Here is a 17,853-nt window from a genome sequence, read left to right on the forward strand (position 1 = left end):
TCACAATTTCTTGTATGTTTAGTATTGGTGTGATTTTACACTGCCCAATGAGCGATTTGGAAAATTCATTTTAAATAACAATTATTTAGATACTGCCTACTGGTGCATAATATTTTCATTTGTTTTCAAATTTACACATTAATCCAATGACTCTTCATGCACGACGTCCGTCTTCAATCTCTCCATATTCATTAAAGACTTAGAACACCAAAAATACAATTCATTCATGACCTAATTACTGACGTTAATTTTTCGTTTCCTTCAATGTACTTTAATACTAGTGGAAATAACGAATAGAAATAAATTATTTTTGAAAGAGAAAGCACGTATTTTAATTTTTTTTTTTGTTTCTAAAACGTAACACAAAAAAGAAAAAAAAAATCAGAAGAAACTGAACAATCAAGGACTATTACTTTTAATTATTATTAAAGAAAATAGAAGTAAACTATTTGCAATGATTCTGGTCTAATTTTTGTAATAAGAGAAAATAAAATAAATAAATTTATAAAAATATTTGGGTGATATTATAACAATATAAATTTTTTTAAAAACAGGAATCTAAAATTCAAATTTATATCCATGTATACATCTTGGTCCACAAAACTTCTCTATATATTATTACAGAATTATTTCATCTCTCCGTTATATTATACATCATTTAGCATGATTACTCACATAAAATATATGATTTCCCATGAAAAAGATATATGAATTAAAAAAAAAAAAAAAAAGGAGATCCAAGATCTCATGTATGTTCACACACACTACTAGCCAAACATGAGGCAACAAAAATAAAAAATAAAATTAAAAACAAATGGAGGCAATGCGTGAAATGCACGCGCTTTTGGGTTGATGGCACGTGTCCCTAACCGGAGAACCACATCTGAGAATGAAGACATTGATAGACGACAACTCCTCATCACGGTTGTCTTTTTTTTTATTTTTTTTTTGTATCATTGCAAATTGTTTATCTCAACCAATATGTTCGGATTCCATAAGTGATGTATTATATGCTTTTGTTTACATATAAATATTGTATAATATAGTTTATATACAAAGAATGTTTTGTGAAGGCCACGTCTGTGACATGCCAGGCTACATATTCTGATGCAATGGCATACGGATAACAATACTATATCAGTACGGAAACATAGAGATGCACGTACGTATCTATATGTATGTATGTATGTACGTATGTATATAGGGTAGATACAAAAATCACTCTTGAGAAATTCTCATCTCTCTCGAGGGTTTACACCAAAAGAAAAAAAAAATCATCATTACCAATGCCTTGACTTTGAGGTCCAAGTCAAAGTTCCTACCAAGAGCCATACATACATATGAATTAATCATCTAAACCTCCGCTTGGTCTCTCCGTAAGCAACCACGCCCAGCACGGTTATGGTGTATCCGCCTATTCCCATCACAGTGACCGGATTTCGGAAGAGAAGGATCGATATCACCACCGCCACTGCTCCTTTCGCATTCCCAAGCACCTGGAAGAAGCAACAGACGAAAGATTTTCAAGGCTGTCCCAGCTCAAGATTCAAAAACCGGATGAACCCTATATGATCTTCTATGGACTATATGATTGCGGGGTTTTTTTTTTCAACGAAAAACGAACAAACGAGACCTAAACTGACTTCAGAGGAGGATACCATTCTAGTGACTAAAATCTTGCAAGTTCAAGGGTCCTCCTTTGGTAGTTTCCCTTCAGCTTTCAGTTCCAATACAAGAGATGTTTATGGAATTTACAAGAGCTAAGCCAAATAGACAGCCTATATGAGGAGACAGGAGAGCACACGGTGAATGTAATGATCAAAAGTTGCAGGCAGAAACATGCGAGGGAATCTACCGTAAAATCTCTACTTGGATATGGAACATAGAGAGCACTCCAAATTAGGATGATCAATGCAGGAAAGGAAACTGGTTTGGAGAGAGAGAGGTACCTGGAGGGTAAGTGCACTGGTGTGCTTGGTCACCAAAAAGTTCAACAAATTGGCTGAATACGCCATTGCTGAATTAAGCAGAAGAAGCACCCACATGTACTGATGCTGTCTTCCGAGTGATAGAGTTACACTGATCACATCAGGCTCCATAATAAGCGTAACGGGCAAAAGGGCTATGACGGCAATCGGGGACATGTACAACAACAAATTCATCGAGTTCAATTTTTCCCTGTAGACGGAATAAAAGAGAGCTCAGACATCTAGTATGAAGTAGTAGGTGGACATCAGATTGGCCAAAGAATCTATCAGTTTCTCACCCAGAGATATACAACTTTCCTCGGAAATATGTAGTTTCCAGGAAATATTTAACATAAAATCTAACATCACAAGTATATAACATGGTATTCTAATGGATCTCGACCCGAAGGACTATTTTCATTTACGAGGGTTCTCTAGATTAGGTAAACAGAGCTTCTTGATTTGTTCATCCGACTGGTGGCAGAATCTAACTCTCTCATGACAACCGACAAGAGTCGACAAACAAACGCAAAGTAGTTAGATTTACCCTTCAGAAGAAAGAAGGATGCCCTGAAGGACCGATTTGAAGGCCCTTGCTGCCGTTGCACTAATGCACATAATGAATCCAAACCAGTGAAAACTCGGCTCACCCTGCCACCAGAGAGGTGTTCTACATCAGGATCACACATACAGAATGGATGAACCTTCTCTCCACAAATGAAATGAATCAACAAACGGAACAATAACATGGTAGAACGACTCGATAACCTCTAAAAGAACCAAACACAAAACAAGATAACACCTTGTTAGGACAAAGTAAGAATGTGCACCACAAGATTAACAGGATATGCAATTTGTTCTTAGAAATTGGGGATCTACCAAATTTCCCACCTCAGAAATCCATAAAAGGTTAAAACTTTAGCTAATTCAGGAGTTTTTCTACATTCAAGCTCTAGCCTTTTACAGTTAAACGAAAACTCAACGTAATACCACAGATGCATAATCAAGGAAGATTCTCAGACAGGCGGAACACAAATATCCAGACATTCTTGCAACACAAACATTTGACCCTTTTCCCCTTTCTTGCACTTTTCGTCAATGCTCCTATCTAACAGCGGATCAGACAGCGGAATTTATTCCGAAATCTAGGAGCCTGAAATCACTGACAACACCCAGAATCCGACAATCGTGAAACCAAGGAACGAACACATATCAACACACAAACATCCAACAATTACAAGATTAAGAAGAGAAAAAGCATACCCCACTTGCGACGACGACACCGGCGACAACGGGGACGAGAGCGCCATAGGTGACCCAAGCTTCTCTCTTGAAGGTCATGATATAGGCGAAGAGGGCGGTGAAAAACGGCGTCGTAGCGCCGACGGCCTGGTTGAACGAGACGGGGAGGTAACGGAGGGAGATGTTGCCACCAACGACGGAGCCGCAGAAGACGATGCTAAGGGTCGAGACCTTGAGGAACTGAGAGCGAGATTTGAGAGATTGGAGAGGAACAAGCTTGAGGAAGACAATGGAGACGTAGCTGAGGATCGAGCAAGCGGACATGTGACACATTGTGAGGAAGATTGGGAATTTGAATCCGTAATTGGAGAGGAGGAACTTGTTGAGGAGAAGAACACCAATGTTGGACGAATACCAGAGGATGATCAGAGAAGAGAGGAAAAGGGTTTGCTTCTTCGGCGATGAAGACGACATTTTCGACCCGCGATCTGGTTTTTGCCTTCGTATTTGGTTGGATTCCTTGGGGGAGAAAACGGAAGAAAACGAGAGAGAGATTAGCTCCCAACCTCCTCGACCATCAACGAAGAAAGCCCAGATGAAACTTTTCTTTTCTTTTCTCTCTCTTTTAAATGCTTCAATAACTGTTGCTTCTTTTCTTTGGCATTTATTTTTTGAAGCGTTATATATACTGTCTGAGATTATTTAATTCGATATATATACCCTTTTAATTTCAAAATTCACACAAATAATCCGTTTTTTTAATAGAAAATCTTCCAATATTTAGCATTTTTTAAATGAAGTATAAATTGTATTCTTTGTTATTGTTGAATCAACTGAATTTTTATAAAATAAAAATAATTATGGCAAAAAATGAGATTTTATGGAAATTTAAGTCAAAAGAGCCAATTTCAAATTGATTCTGATATTAAACATCAATATATATATATATGCATGTATATACAAACTGGAATGAAATCATGAATTTTGAAACAAACTGCCAATATAGATTGGATACATTACTGAAATAGTTTTGAGACAAATAATTTGAATAAAACAGATGTGATCTTATATCTTTCTGTAAGTATCATACCTTTTAATGCGGCACAGATATTATACTGACTAAAATATTTTAGAGAAAAATAAAATAAGTAGTATATCTGTTTATAAATATCATGCATTTTAATACAAAATTAAAGTTTTTCATCAATTTATATCCCTAATTTATAGGTTAAATTTGGGAATAAATAAACGAAATTCGATGTGGTTTATTTTAAATTCGAATTATGGATAAAGATTGAACTAAAATACATTCCGTTGAATTTTTTTTTCTTTGTTTTTATAATTACAACAAAAAAGTTGAAAATCAGAGGAACAAAAACGGATTGTATTAAGAAAAAGGCATTAAGTGGGCTTAGAGACAATTTACTTTTAGGTATTTGGATTTTATAGTCTTTTTCTAATATTTTTCTAATTTGGTGTAATGGTTAATTTTTTTTTCCCAACTTATAATTTTGTAGTGAATTTTCTTGTGTTATTATGATTTGTGAAAGAATATTTTTCAAAGTAATTTATTCAGAATAGTGAATGAAGAAATTATTTATTTCATATTTTAAATACTAAAATTATGTGTCTAAAGCCTGTTTTATTGGAAAAAATATAACTCTTTTCCTAATTAGAATTAGATTTTTGTAAAAGTCCGTTCACTTTATTTTTCTTAAAAAGGTGCATACATGAACGTGGTCGGTGGAGGCGAAGGTTCGAGCTTACGTGTGCAGTGCCTACCAATGTTGGCCACATATTTACAGTTCTACCCTTCATTACGCGTACAAGTAGTGTTGTAGACTTTTTTCCTCTGTGGCATTTCCGTAAATATTCGGAGTTCAAAGCCTAAACTCTTAATCTCCTTCGTTCTGTATATATGTAAATATCTGACGCAGCTCAATGACAATTACTATCGCGTTCCATCTCTAGTTACACAAAAAAAAAAAAACGGTGATCGATGTCCGGTGGTTACCCTCCTCCGAGCCATGGCTACGGTTACGGCGGGTTGGCGTTCCAAACGCAGTCGCGGAAAAAGTTCAACTAAGCTTTGTGAATCGACCGATTTTGGATATGAAATCCACCTCGTTTCGGGTTTAGGATAATATAATCTCTCTTTCTTCAATTCCCATTTATTTTTTTTATATGAATCTCTTCATGTTATTATCTGTCTCGTTGTTTGAAATCATTTATGAATTCGGTTTTAATTTTTCTCCCTTTGAAAAATTTCTCGGGTTTAGGATATATCTTAATTTTTTCACGAAAATAATTAAAAAATATACTAAATATTTATTTTTCAAATTTCATTTTGATTTAAGTTTTATCAATAGGATTAGATATGGATTTGATTATCCAAGATTTTGGGAGGCCCTACTAATCAGCAATTATTGGAGGCGAATTTGTTTTACAATTAATTGTACTTTAGTGATGATTAATAAATATCCCAACATTGGTAAATTTCAAGGCCCAGACTCAAGGCCCAATAAAAAGAGAATAAAATTGAAGCCAATCTCCGAGAAAATCGAGTCCGTTGGTCTGAATTCTCTCACATGGCATTGGACGGCTGAGATGTGTTCTCTAAACATTTGAATTCAAAACACTATGTCGAAGTGTAACGTTACAATTTTTCCTCCTAGGTTATGATTTAACCCGAGCCAGAGCTTCAAATCGAAGAAGCATTTAACACAGATTTCACAGAAAATCAAGAACCGGAAAGAGAAATCATCGATCTCTCTCTCTCTCTCGGGATCTTCCGGACACGGCGGTTATGGCGGTCCTCCTCCTCCATCGTCGGGGTACGGCGGTTACGGAGCTCCGTCGGGGCACGGCGGTTACGGAGGTCCTCCTCCGCCGGGGCCGGGGCCTTATGGGAGTCCGTTTGCGTCGTTAATTCCGTCGGCGTTTCCTCCGGGGACGGATCCGAATATCGTGGCTTGCTTCCAGGCGGCGGATCAGGATGGGAGTGGGTTCATCGACGACAAGGAGCTTCAGGGTGCTCTCTCTACGTATAATCAGAGCTTCAGCTTGAGAACGGTTCATCTTCTCATGTATCTCTTCACCAACAGCAACGTCAGGAAGATCGGTGAGCGTTTCTAGTTTCTTCGAATTTTGCCGGAATTCCACTCGAAACGACGCAGATTATAATATTATTGTGGTTTAATTCTCTAACCAGAACTCGAATTAGGCCTTTGAACCATCCGGATATGAGCTTAGCTCCTTGAAATCGTAACCAAGAATCTGCTTCATCGAAGTTCTAGTTTTTTTTTCTCTTTAATTTAATGGGGTTAGGTTTTAGGGATTTTTCTATGGCATGTTGGCTAATTGACCAAGCTTCCATTTATGGACTTGCCGTGAACTAAGTGCACACGCATTCCCTTCAATTATATGCTGAATCTTCGATTATTAATATTATTATAATTGTAGTTGTGATAATAAAGAATGATTCTTGCATAGCCTGGCTTTGGATTGAGCTTTCATTTCTGAAATAAAATTGTGCTGTCGACTCTGATAATCCATTGTCGCAGGTCCAAAGGAGTTCACTTCGCTATTTTACAGTCTTCAGAGCTGGAGGGTAAGTTCAAGTGCGTAATAGTGTTTATGAAAAACTATTAGTCGATGTTATTGGCTTAAAATGGCGAGATTGTTGTATGTTGGTTTTTGGGAATTGGTCAGTCCATTTTCGAGAGATTTGACAAGGACAGGAGCGGTAGGATAGATGTGAACGAGCTGAGAGATGCACTCTTGAGCCTCGGCTTTTCCGTGTCGCCTGTGGTCTTGGATCTGCTGGTTTCCAAGTTTGACAAAAGTGGAGGCAAGAACAGAGCCATCGAATATGATAACTTCATCGAGTATGCTAGATTCTTTTCTTCTTTTTTTTCGCTATCCTTTCGCATTCTCAATTCAATGCCAGATCTTTGCTAATGTTTCCGGAAATTCCGTTTTGCCTTTTTATGCAGGTGCTGCTTAACGGTCAAGGTACATCATCTATCTGTTTACCCCCATCAATGTGTTATGCCATTTGGGTTTTTGATATGAAATTGGACTAAGTGGTTGTATCGATAGAGACTGAAATCTAATCAGTGGCATCTGAATTCAAGTTTCTTCCTTTCCTGAACATAGAATTGTCTCCTGGGGTTAGGGTATAATATAAAGGTCATCAATGATGGATTCATCATCCCTGTTTGCTCCAATTTTGTCAAATGGATTCATTATCCATTGTAGCTGAATATAAATGATTGGGAAAACTGCAGGGACTGACGGAGAAGTTCAAGGAGAAAGATACGTCATACTCTGGCTCGGCTACGTTCACTTACGAAGCCTTCATGCTCACCGTTCTTCCTTTCCTCGTCGCATAAGGAGGAAGGTTGCGGAGGTAATATTCCTTACCTCACTTTCTCGGGTTTTCTTTGAACAGGTTTTTACCGCGTGAATGCTCGAATTCTTGTTTTCTTTGTTAAGAATGTGTATTCGGATTTCCATGGGAAAAACCAATCTGGCGTTTTCCCATTTCCTCGGATCTCATGCTGTTCTTGCCTGATATGCAAGTCTAGGGATGAGCTTGTTTCTTTTCTTAATACTCGCGAAATAAACCGAGACTAGTGTCTTATGATGAGTCCTCGCATCTGATTTGATTCAAGAAATATAATACGGGCTTGACGAGGGCCAGAGCTGCTATGCAAGAGTTGTAATGAAGAAAATGCAAGAGATCACTGTCAATACAATGACATCTGTCCTCTTGTCTCATATAAACCCGTGTGTGGATATTGACAATCGATATCCGAAATGCAAAGATCGAGTTCTCATGTCATCAACCATCCCTTTAAAATCATGCTTTTTTAAATATTTATGATATATTTAATTTTATCATATGGGAATTATATCAATTTTCTTCATCTTAAGTGTCTACATCTATATGTAACCATAACGGATTGATGATGAAATAGATATTGCTTTTAAGATATAGTGATGGACTGGCTAGAGGAAAATATTCTTCTCAACGCTTTTCAAATATTATACGATACACCCATTTATATACAAAGATGCTGAACATATTCGAGTAATCATTGAAAAGATTAATTGATAAAATTCAGAAAAAATAGATTGAAAGATATTAAATGTATTGTATATAATCCATATTTTATATAATATAATATAAAATAAAAAAAATGTTTTGTAATTTTGTTAGATAAAGAGATTATCTAAAATTTTGATCACGTAATATTATATTTTAATCAATTTAAAATCACAAATTCGTCAAAAGTCTCTAAATTCACAGCTAAATATTTACTTTTCTGTATTACATATTACACCAGATTATCAATAACGTTTTATGAAGACAAATGTTATAAAAAAGAGACTGATTTCCATGCATTTTGAAATATTTCACATAATAGACTTTTTAATTTTCAATAGAATAATTCAAACCCTTCAAAAACAATGGAGGAAAAAAAAGAATGAAGGAATGAGAAGGAGACATGTCATCTTTACGATCAGACAAGATAGGTTCCAATCATAGCAGAATGGCGATCGATCTAAGTGGAAAAAACCAGGAGATGACAGCTTATGAACCCTAATCCTGTTTCGCTCCATTTCTCTGTCATCATCTCTAAAACAGAAGAAATATATATATATATATAAAACATTTTTTAAAATAAAAAATAATAATATTCTTCTTCTTACAACGATTCCTCTTATCTTCTGATATGATCTCTTCCCCTTCCCTTGTCGGATTCGAAGTTAAGCTCTCTCGGATTTGTTGTCTCCTCTCATGGGTCCCCCTTTGGTGTTTTTGCATGGAACATCGAAGAACATAATAATGCAGCATCCACATGCATGGAAACAAACAAGCTCCCGATCTCTGAAATGGGGCGCAGAAACAACTTTTACACCTTCGTGATGGAGTTCGGTTTTTATATCCAGGTTCACTCTCAGATTTCGTACGGTTTACAGGCTATCAATAAAAAATCAACCCAAACCGATAAAACATGGGACAAAGATGAAATTACGGTGAATTTTCGGATTATAAAAAAAAATCTAAAATTTTGAGCGAATTTTCCACTTACTTTTTTTTTTGGGTCGGATATCAACCGTTGGTAATATATTTATGGATGTGAATCAGTCTGCGAATTCTATTTATATAATATATTGATGATCATATTTTTTTTTATATAACATGATGAAAATGTTATCTGGAATTGGCCCAGCAACAAGAATCACCACAAATTATTCATGAACAGTTTGATAGAATTGAACTTGAGGTGGGGGCTACAACTCCAGTCTCAGACAATGAACTTCTGCACCAGTAATTTTCCCCACATAAATCTATGTGTGTGTGTGTATATATATATATATATATATATACATACACACCACATGGTCAGAAACACAGAGACAGAGACATGACAGAGCACACTGAAGTAGTGAACTGAAACTGATCCCTGTTTCTTCTGCAGAACAGAAAAGCTTCTCTTTTTTTTTTCCCACCGTCTATGGCGGAAACTTCGGTGACTGTCGTGGCTAAGCGTTTGAACGGTGTCTCCTCTGTTTCCACCAACCCGACCCTCGATCCTTACGTCAAGTTCCTGCAAAAATCCAACAACATCGACGTCTCCTTTTCCTCGTATCTCAAGCCAGACGAAAAACATCGAGAACAAGAGCGAGAAGAAGAAGAAGAAGAAGCAGAGTTAAGTATCTTCGATGCTCGCAAGTACTTCAGCGAAACCGCAACTGGTCACTGCCTTAAGGATTCTGCTTTGAATCCTCCGAGATTCTCCTCTGCTTCTTCCGCCAATGTTTCTTCCTACAGTGCGTCTTTTCCCGCGGGACATACGGCTTCTTCTGAAGCCAGTTGGAACAGTCAGACCGGACTGCTCGCCAAACTCTCTCGAGACAGTAACCGAGTTTCCGACAAAGATCAAAACCGGGGGACCATCAAGAAAGGATCTTCTTCCGGACCCAGATGGCTTTTCAGACGCAGATCTTGTCCTTGTTCGAGCGCCAAATCAGTTCAAGTCCAAGAGAACAGGTCAAGAACTGTCGAGACCAAACCCCATTCCCCTGATCGGATCCTTCAGGTGAGCGTGAATCCCGTTTCTTTGACCGGAAGCACCCCGACCCGGACGATGACGGGCGTTCATCATCAGACGATTTCTTCCTCCGATCCGATCAGAGTAACGATCCCTTCGAACCCTGTCATGATTCGCGGGTTGAAATCCATCGATGACTCGGCTAGAGAATCGAGAACTTCCAATGGCGGTTTCAGCTTCCCGATTCTGACCCCTCCATCGTCTGAACAAACGACCAAACCTGTTCCGAATCCGACAGCAAGTCCCAAAGTGAGCAAAGACGAAGATGCGGCCAGTGACGCCAGTTCCGATCTTTTCGAGATCGAAAGCTTCTCCACGTCTCGCCCGTGTGCTCCACGCGCCGGTCCCGGCGATTCGATGGACGATTCAGCGACGGAGTACGGTTACGAGCCGAGTGAGGCCAGCGTCACGTGGAGTGTTACGACCGCAGAACCAGCTGTTGCGGTTGCGGTTGCAGACGCTGCGGCTGCCAACTTGGCATCGCTGGCATCCGGCGGTTGCGGTAAGAGAAGAACGGCCGGGAACGCGTTTTTGAGCTGCCGCTGCGAGAAAGCGGTCATGGTGAGCGGCGGTCAGCGGCAGGTGGAAGGAAAGAGCGTTGGCGTTCCAAACGCAGTCGCGGAAAAAGTTCAACTAAGCTTTGTGAATCGACCGATTTTGGATATGAAATCCACCTCGTTTCGGGTTTAGGATAATATAATCTCTCTTTCTTCAATTCCCATTTATTTTTTTTATATGAATCTCTTCATGTTATTATCTGTCTCGTTGTTTGAAATCATTTATGAATTCGGTTTTAATTTTTCTCCCTTTGAAAAATTTCTCGGGTTTAGGATATATCTTAATTTTTTCACGAAAATAATTAAAAAATATACTAAATATTTATTTTTCAAATTTCATTTTGATTTAAGTTTTATCAATAGGATTAGATATGGATTTGATTATCCAAGATTTTGGGAGGCCCTACTAATCAGCAATTATTGGAGGCGAATTTGTTTTACAATTAATTGTACTTTAGTGATGATTAATAAATATCCCAACATTGGTAAATTTCAAGGCCCAGACTCAAGGCCCAATAAAAAGAGAATAAAATTGAAGCCAATCTCCGAGAAAATCGAGTCCGTTGGTCTGAATTCTCTCACATGGCATTGGACGGCTGAGATGTGTTCTCTAAACATTTGAATTCAAAACACTATGTCGAAGTGTAACGTTACAATTTTTCCTCCTAGGTTATGATTTAACCCGAGCCAGAGCTTCAAATCGAAGAAGCATTTAACACAGATTTCACAGAAAATCAAGAACCGGAAAGAGAAATCATCGATCTCTCTCTCTCTCTCGTACTCCCATTTTCTCGTCCTTTCTAGGGTTTTCGTTTGGGCTTCTTAGGGGCTTCGAGAATTTGTATGTCTAATCATCTCTTGATTTGTTTCCTTTGTCGATTCTTTTTGAAGTTTTTGAAATCTTGATTCAATGTGACAGTTTCGGGAAGAAAACGAGAAGTGGGTTATGATGACGAGCTTGAGAACTGGATCGCATGACTTTAATTTGGCCTCAAGAAGAGCCGAGGAAGCGGGTTCGTGACCCTTGTGAAATCTTGTCTCTTTGTCTTCTTCTGCGTTCTTGTTCTGTTTGGATTCTGAGAAAGTGGCCTAATTTTCCTTTTTGGTTACAAAGGAAAACGAAAAGGAAACCCAAATTCTCTGTTTTTGATCCCCCTCGGGTTGATTGTCTGTTGCTTTCGCAGGAATGAGGCGATTTCAAGCCGTGGAATGGCTTCATTCCACAGTGGGTCCACTCGGTATCTCGACTAAGCCGTCGGAGAGAGAGTTTATTTCTTGCCTGAGAAATGGACTTATACTATGTAATGCGATTAACAAGATTCACCCTGGCGCTGTTTCAAAGGTAATTTTGCTTTCTTTACTCAGAATCCTCTATTGGGCATGGAACAGTTTTGTTGTTTAGTATCTTTTTCGGGATGATTTCGAGACAGTGAATAAATCCAATGGATTAGTGTTGTGAATGAGCTCTTGGTGATGTCTTGCATTTTTTTTCTTTTCAATTTTACATAAGGTTGTGGAGAATTATTCGAATATGGAATCATTTATCCCTCAGTATCAGCCTCCTGCTGCTTATCAATACTTTGAAAATGTCCGAAATTTTCTTGTGGCATTGGAAGACTTAAATCTGCCAGCTTTTGAAGCTTCTGATCTCGAAAAGGTAAATATTGTATTATTTTTCTGAACTCCACAACATGAAGTGATGATCTTTTCGCTATTGTGTAATTGAATTCGACATGTTATGTTACAGGATGATCTAGAGTCTGGATCAGTAGCCAAGGTTGTGGATTGCATTTTGGGTCTTAAGGCGTATAACGAGTGGAAGCTAACAAGCAGTGGCAATGGATCTTATAAGCACATTAAAACTCCTACGGCTCAGTATTCTGCCACTAAGATCCAGCAGCAAACTGCTTCGAAATCGTCTAGGCATTTGGACATGCCCTCTTTTCGCGACGGAAAAGAGTTCAAAGATGATGAAAGCAATAAACTTAAAGGTGTGATCTATGTTTCCCTCCATTAAAGCCTCACCATGAGGTGACATTCTAGTTGTTTATTTGGAATGTGAAACTTAAATTCTCGGCTTTACATGATATTTTCCTTTTCTACTTGTTTTGGAATGAATACTTGTAGATGTCATAGCGAAGTTGCTTGTTGGTGAGATAATTGAATCCAAGGAAAACACTGATGAGAATCGTACTTCTCTTGCTATCGGTAGCGAGGTAAGTTAAACAGTTCTGCAGCATTTTTCTGTATGTGGATGTTCTGATTTTTTATACTTTAAACAGTTATGAACTTGTTTCACTCAATGGTGTTCTATGGATTGCAGAATTCAAGAGAATATTTCAAGAAAATCATTGCAAGTTTCGTAAATGACAAAGTAGGACTAGGGTCCCCAGAGGTGAGTTGAGAACTTTTGTATGGAGTCGCCAGAGGTTAACTGTAGGTTTTATCGTTTAAAAGTCAAACATTTACATGCTACAATCTGCAGCTGGGTTGATTAAAAGTTTGAAAAACAGCAAATGTACGCTGCCTTGTGGAATCGTGGACTCAAATGGGTTTGAATGAATTGATCTAATCTGACATCTCCAAAGAAGACAAATCTAGCTTTGATAGATTGGAACATAACTAATGGAATCTGCGCTTCAATGTTGATAAACAGCTTCGTTCCTTCTTAACGGATTTTCTCAAAGAAGATGACTGCACACCATCAGGTTTGAAATCTATGCCCCTGGGGGAGTTATCTTTTCATGAAGAATACCAGGTTTTTTCATTTCCTCTCTCTTTTTCATGTTTGAGATACATTAAGACTTGCATAATGTTTCTGCTAAACATGAACATTGTTGCAATACATCTTCATGACCCATTTTCTCAAGTCTTTTCCCTATGTCTCACATGTCTATGTGTTTTGTGTTTGCACATGACTTCTGTTCTTTCTTTTTCTTCATTGTTTTCTTCTCTTTCTGGTTGTCAGTGTTCTCTTTCACATGTTTGTAAAACCAACTGCTTGTAAAGTACTTTCTCTTTTTCCTGGCCTACAAGTGTTCATGCACAAGTTAAGGAATTTACTCTGACAAACAATTCTTTTGTTGTTTCTCAGTGCTGTAGAACTTGCCCACAAAAAGGCAAATGCAACCACAAGCGTTTACTGAGAACACAAGAAAAGGGACTTGCGGTAGGTTTGCTTTTATGCAATGCTTATGATGAAGTTCCGCTAGGTTTGATCAACGAAGACTAGTGTCTTTCTCAATTCCGTCACCTTTGGTGCACTCTTTAAACAATTTCACTCCAAGTTTGTGTCACGAGTTCTTTCTTATCCGGGATGATTCATTCTCTCTTTATCAACTTCAATGCTTAATTGTTTGTGTTAGAGTATTGGTTCCTAATTTATTATATTCTGATTCTTCATCTTGTTCACAGGATCTCAAGACTTTGTTTTCAGAAACCAAGCAAGACTTTGAGAATTTTCAGCTTCATTTGCAAAGAGACTTGAAGGAACTAGGTTAGTTTTATTTTCTGGGTTTTCCTGTCTTTACGTTTTTGTGCAATTTTTTGTCCTTTCTCTTTGATATAAGGCTTATTTTTAAAATGTAAACGGTTTCTTGTTCTTCTTCAATATTGTTGCTATCACGTCCTTCTTACACTCAGGGAATCGGGTTCAAGAGATGTCATCAGCTGCATGTGGATATCAAAAGGTGGTGGAAGAGAACCGGAAATTATATAACATGGTGCAAGATTTAAAAGGTAATAACAGTTTTGAGACCGAAGGAGCAGTTAATTTGATATGTTTTCTTGTAGGGCCTTGAAGCATTCTAAAATTTGCAGGAAGTATAAGAGTTTACTGCAGAGTTAGACCAATCTTCAATGGTAATTGGAAAGGAGTAGTAGATTCTATAGGTGAAGATGGCTCTTTAGTTGTTTTAGATCCATCAAAGCCTCGGAAAGATGCAAGAAAAATGTTTCGGTTTAATCACGTGTTTGGTCCATCAGCAACTCAAGGTAAATTTCCGCAACTTCAGCAAAGGTTGTGAGTTTATGTTTCAGTTCATTCTGATTTTCTTTTGGTATTATATCCATAAAACTTTCTTATTCTTGTGCACAGATGATGTATTCAAAGAGACACGACCATTGGTTAGATCGGTGATGGATGGTTATAACGTTTGCATCTTCGCATATGGCCAAACAGGGTCAGGGAAAACATACACGATGGTACTAAGTTCTATACCGAATGGATTATCACATCTTTCATATGTGTATATATATCGATTACATACATCTTGCTACTCCAGCTCTTTTTCTTTTCTTTTTTTTTTACTTTTTACTTGGAAGCCATCTACCAACTAAAATATTTATCTTATTACAGAGTGGTCCACCAGACAGAGCTATAGAAATGGGTATTAACTATCTGGCTCTCAATGACCTCTTTCTAATAAGTGATAAAAGGAGGGACATCATGACATATGAGATTTATGTCCAAATGGTAGAGATATACAATGAACAAGTGCGGGACCTTCTTGCAGAAAATTCTTCATCCACTAAATATCCTTTCATGGCTGCTGTATTTTCAATTTTAATGAAGTATTCTCATATCAAATATCTAGAGTTTCTTCTTGACTATATGAACATTAAAAATTCGGAGTTGCTCAAGCGAGGATGGCCTGAGTCTTCCAGATGCTTCAATGCATTTTGTGAAATCTACCATGGATGTCATCAAGCTGATGGAGGCTGGTGAAGTTAATCGTTCTGTTAGCTCCACGTCCATGAACAACCAAAGTAGTCGGTCTCACAGGTAATTAAAACAAAATTAAGTACCACACATTTAGAATTATGGAGTTACTGATTCAAGAAGTGATGAATCGGGTACTCGCAGTATCCTTACAGTGCATGTACGTGGAAAAGATACATCAGGGGCCACTCTCCGGAGTTGCTTACATCTGGTGGACCTTGCAGGAAGCGAGAGAGTGGATAAATCAGAAGTTACAGGAGAGAGACTTAAGGAAGCACAGTACATCAACAAGTCTCTTGCTTGTTTAGGAGATTTGATCTCAGCTTTGGCTCAGAAGAGCTCTCACATCCCATATCGAAACAGCAAGCTGACTCTTTTACTTCAAGACTCATTAGGTTTACTGTCTTATTCAAGTCTCTTCCTTCTCATGCTTTTGCCTTCTTTTTCTCTCTTGTGATATGATACTGCATCTCTTTCTCCTAAGAAAGATTAATATGATTTAACAAAAAAAAAAAGATTTATGTCTTTGCTTCCGTTACTGGATCGCATTTGAATCATTGATGTTAATAAACTCTCCGTCATGTTTTCATTTTAGGTGGTCAGGCTAAAACATTAATGTTTGCTCATTTGAGTCCTGAGGAAGATTCTTTCGGCGAAACAATCAGTACTCTGAAGTTTGCACAAAGAGTTTCAACTGTGGAACTTGGAGCTGCTTGTGCACAAAAAGAGAGTAGAGAGATCGTGCTACTCAAGGAACAGGTAAACAATATTGTTCTTGTCGGGAGATGGTTGTAACATCATTCTCAAACGGACCCTCTTTTAGCAGCTATACAACAAGGAAAGTTTGTTTCTTGTTGACATGAGATTTATCTACTTGTTTAACGTTTTGGCATCCTATTTTCAGATTGAAAGCCTAAAGAAGGCATTGGTTACCAAGGAAGGATATGGCACTTACAGAATAAAGAAGGCAAAATCTCCTTCCGGAAAACCTATAGCGGCAATGGAAAGAACTCCTCCCCGTCTCAGAAGATTAAGCATAGAGAACTGCAGCAATACAATGACCAAGAAAGGGAACTTTGAGGAGAGAAAAGGTTCTAAAAGATTGAGTTTGGAGGGCCCAAAGTCCCCCATGAAAGAAAATGTGCCTGTGAAGACGCAGTTTCTTGATTCAGAAGAAGTGCTTAAGGCTCCTCGAAGTCCTTCTGGCTCTTACCAAAACCGACCAGTGAGAGTAGATGGCAGAACAAGCATACCTCAACTTCAGCTACTGCAAACACCTGTTCAAAGATCTTCGAGAAAAGAGATACAAATTGTAATGCACAATGAACTGACATTTTCTGCAGATTCTCAGACAAATGGAAAAGGGTCTCAAATAAGGAAGTCCCTGAGGACTATTGGGAAGATGATCACTGGTTCAGAGAAGAGGTATGAGGAAAAAACACTTGTCTTTTTAAATATCCAGGATGCTGAATGTTTCATTACTTGATGATTTCTATTGTCCAACGTTGTGATAATACCACAGAAGAGAGAAAAATGCTATTGAACCAAGGTCGCCCATAAGAGTTGCAAATGATTTCATTGATGCAAAGTCACCACATACAAGCAATGCAAGGACGCTTAGGCGCCGATCACTCACAGGTGTAATGCCATTGGGACCAGAGAGATCATCACGGAGATCTTCTATCGGGGGTAAACCAATCAAGAACGGTAATTATATGCCTCTGTTCTTGCTTTCTTTGGGACAGAACAGAAAACTTACTTTCCTTTTTTTTTTTACTTTGTTAGATGTAAATGATGCAAGAAATGCAAAGACACCTCCCCCAACGCATCCATCATCCAGGACAGAAAAGAGATGGCTATAGATATAACTAAGGAGAACACGGTGTTTTGCTTGGCTCGAACTCAAAGCATACGATTTTCAGAAAAGAGATGATTTTGAACCATTCAAGTAAATAAGATTTCAAAGTTTTGATGGTTCTAACTGTAATGGAAAAGCTCATTCCATGGATTGTACCACCACACTCAGGTGTTATGGTTAAATAAAAGCATCATTTCTTACAGTTGTGCGGATTAACCTTCTTGTCGTAGGAATATGTCATTAGATTGAGCAGTGCAGATGCAAGGCCAGAGAGTACAGCTGCAATCTCAGCCTGAGACTTTCCAGAGTTATATATCAGAATTTTACTTCAGAATCCCATGTATATTTTCACAAAGGATGTCTGTATTGTTTGTACTTTTGTGCA

The 17,853-nt window shown here is 38.0% G+C and overlaps 4 protein-coding genes across 5 annotated transcripts; 3 read left to right on the top strand and 1 right to left on the bottom strand.

The window, feature by feature from the left end:
- Window positions 1–1,145: 1,145 nt before the first annotated feature.
- Window positions 1,146–5,070, bottom strand: LOC104816673 (probable sugar phosphate/phosphate translocator At5g04160). The gene is made up of 5 exons (XM_010545605.1): window positions 5,021–5,070; window positions 3,231–3,864; window positions 2,515–2,618; window positions 1,950–2,178; window positions 1,146–1,496 (listed from the first exon to the last, which is right to left on the bottom strand). The coding sequence occupies exons 1-5, from the start codon at window positions 5,068–5,070 to the stop codon at window positions 1,350–1,352; spliced, it is 1,164 nt and encodes a 387-aa protein (XP_010543907.1). The 3' UTR covers window positions 1,146–1,349.
- Window positions 5,071–5,236: 166 nt separating this feature from the next.
- On the top strand, window positions 5,237–8,092 carry LOC104816674 (probable calcium-binding protein CML49). The gene is made up of 6 exons (XM_010545606.2): window positions 5,237–5,245; window positions 5,907–6,330; window positions 6,773–6,819; window positions 6,921–7,096; window positions 7,205–7,223; window positions 7,499–8,092. Exons 1-6 carry the CDS (start codon window positions 5,237–5,239, stop codon window positions 7,601–7,603), a joined length of 780 nt encoding a protein of 259 aa, XP_010543908.1. The 3' UTR covers window positions 7,604–8,092.
- Window positions 8,093–9,430: 1,338 nt separating this feature from the next.
- LOC104816415 (protein PHYTOCHROME KINASE SUBSTRATE 4) lies at window positions 9,431–11,149 on the top strand. Its single transcript, XM_010545236.1, has one exon. The coding sequence runs from the start codon at window positions 9,737–9,739 to the stop codon at window positions 11,021–11,023; it is 1,287 nt and encodes a 428-aa protein (XP_010543538.1). The 5' UTR covers window positions 9,431–9,736; the 3' UTR covers window positions 11,024–11,149.
- Window positions 11,150–11,571: 422 nt separating this feature from the next.
- On the top strand, window positions 11,572–17,670 carry LOC104816416 (kinesin-like protein KIN-14G). Of its 2 annotated transcripts, none has more exons than XM_010545237.1 (20): window positions 11,572–11,731; window positions 11,810–11,903; window positions 12,075–12,232; window positions 12,401–12,547; window positions 12,638–12,881; window positions 13,018–13,106; window positions 13,214–13,285; window positions 13,547–13,648; window positions 13,985–14,059; window positions 14,305–14,386; window positions 14,533–14,628; window positions 14,710–14,883; window positions 14,987–15,093; window positions 15,248–15,423; window positions 15,509–15,673; window positions 15,755–16,005; window positions 16,206–16,369; window positions 16,515–17,035; window positions 17,133–17,317; window positions 17,396–17,670. In XM_010545237.1, the coding sequence occupies exons 2-20, from the start codon at window positions 11,837–11,839 to the stop codon at window positions 17,470–17,472; spliced, it is 2,952 nt and encodes a 983-aa protein (XP_010543539.1). In that variant the 5' UTR covers window positions 11,572–11,731; window positions 11,810–11,836; the 3' UTR covers window positions 17,473–17,670. The 2 variants fall into 2 exon arrangements, with proteins under 2 accessions (XP_010543539.1, XP_010543540.1); XM_010545238.1 differs by having other exon boundaries at window positions 17,136–17,317.
- The last annotated feature ends 183 nt before the right edge of the window (window positions 17,671–17,853 follow it).

The sequence above is a fragment of the Tarenaya hassleriana genome, unplaced genomic scaffold (genome assembly GCF_000463585.1).
Source record: "Tarenaya hassleriana unplaced genomic scaffold, ASM46358v1 Cleome25, whole genome shotgun sequence".
NCBI classification, from domain to species: domain Eukaryota; kingdom Viridiplantae; phylum Streptophyta; class Magnoliopsida; order Brassicales; family Cleomaceae; genus Tarenaya; species Tarenaya hassleriana.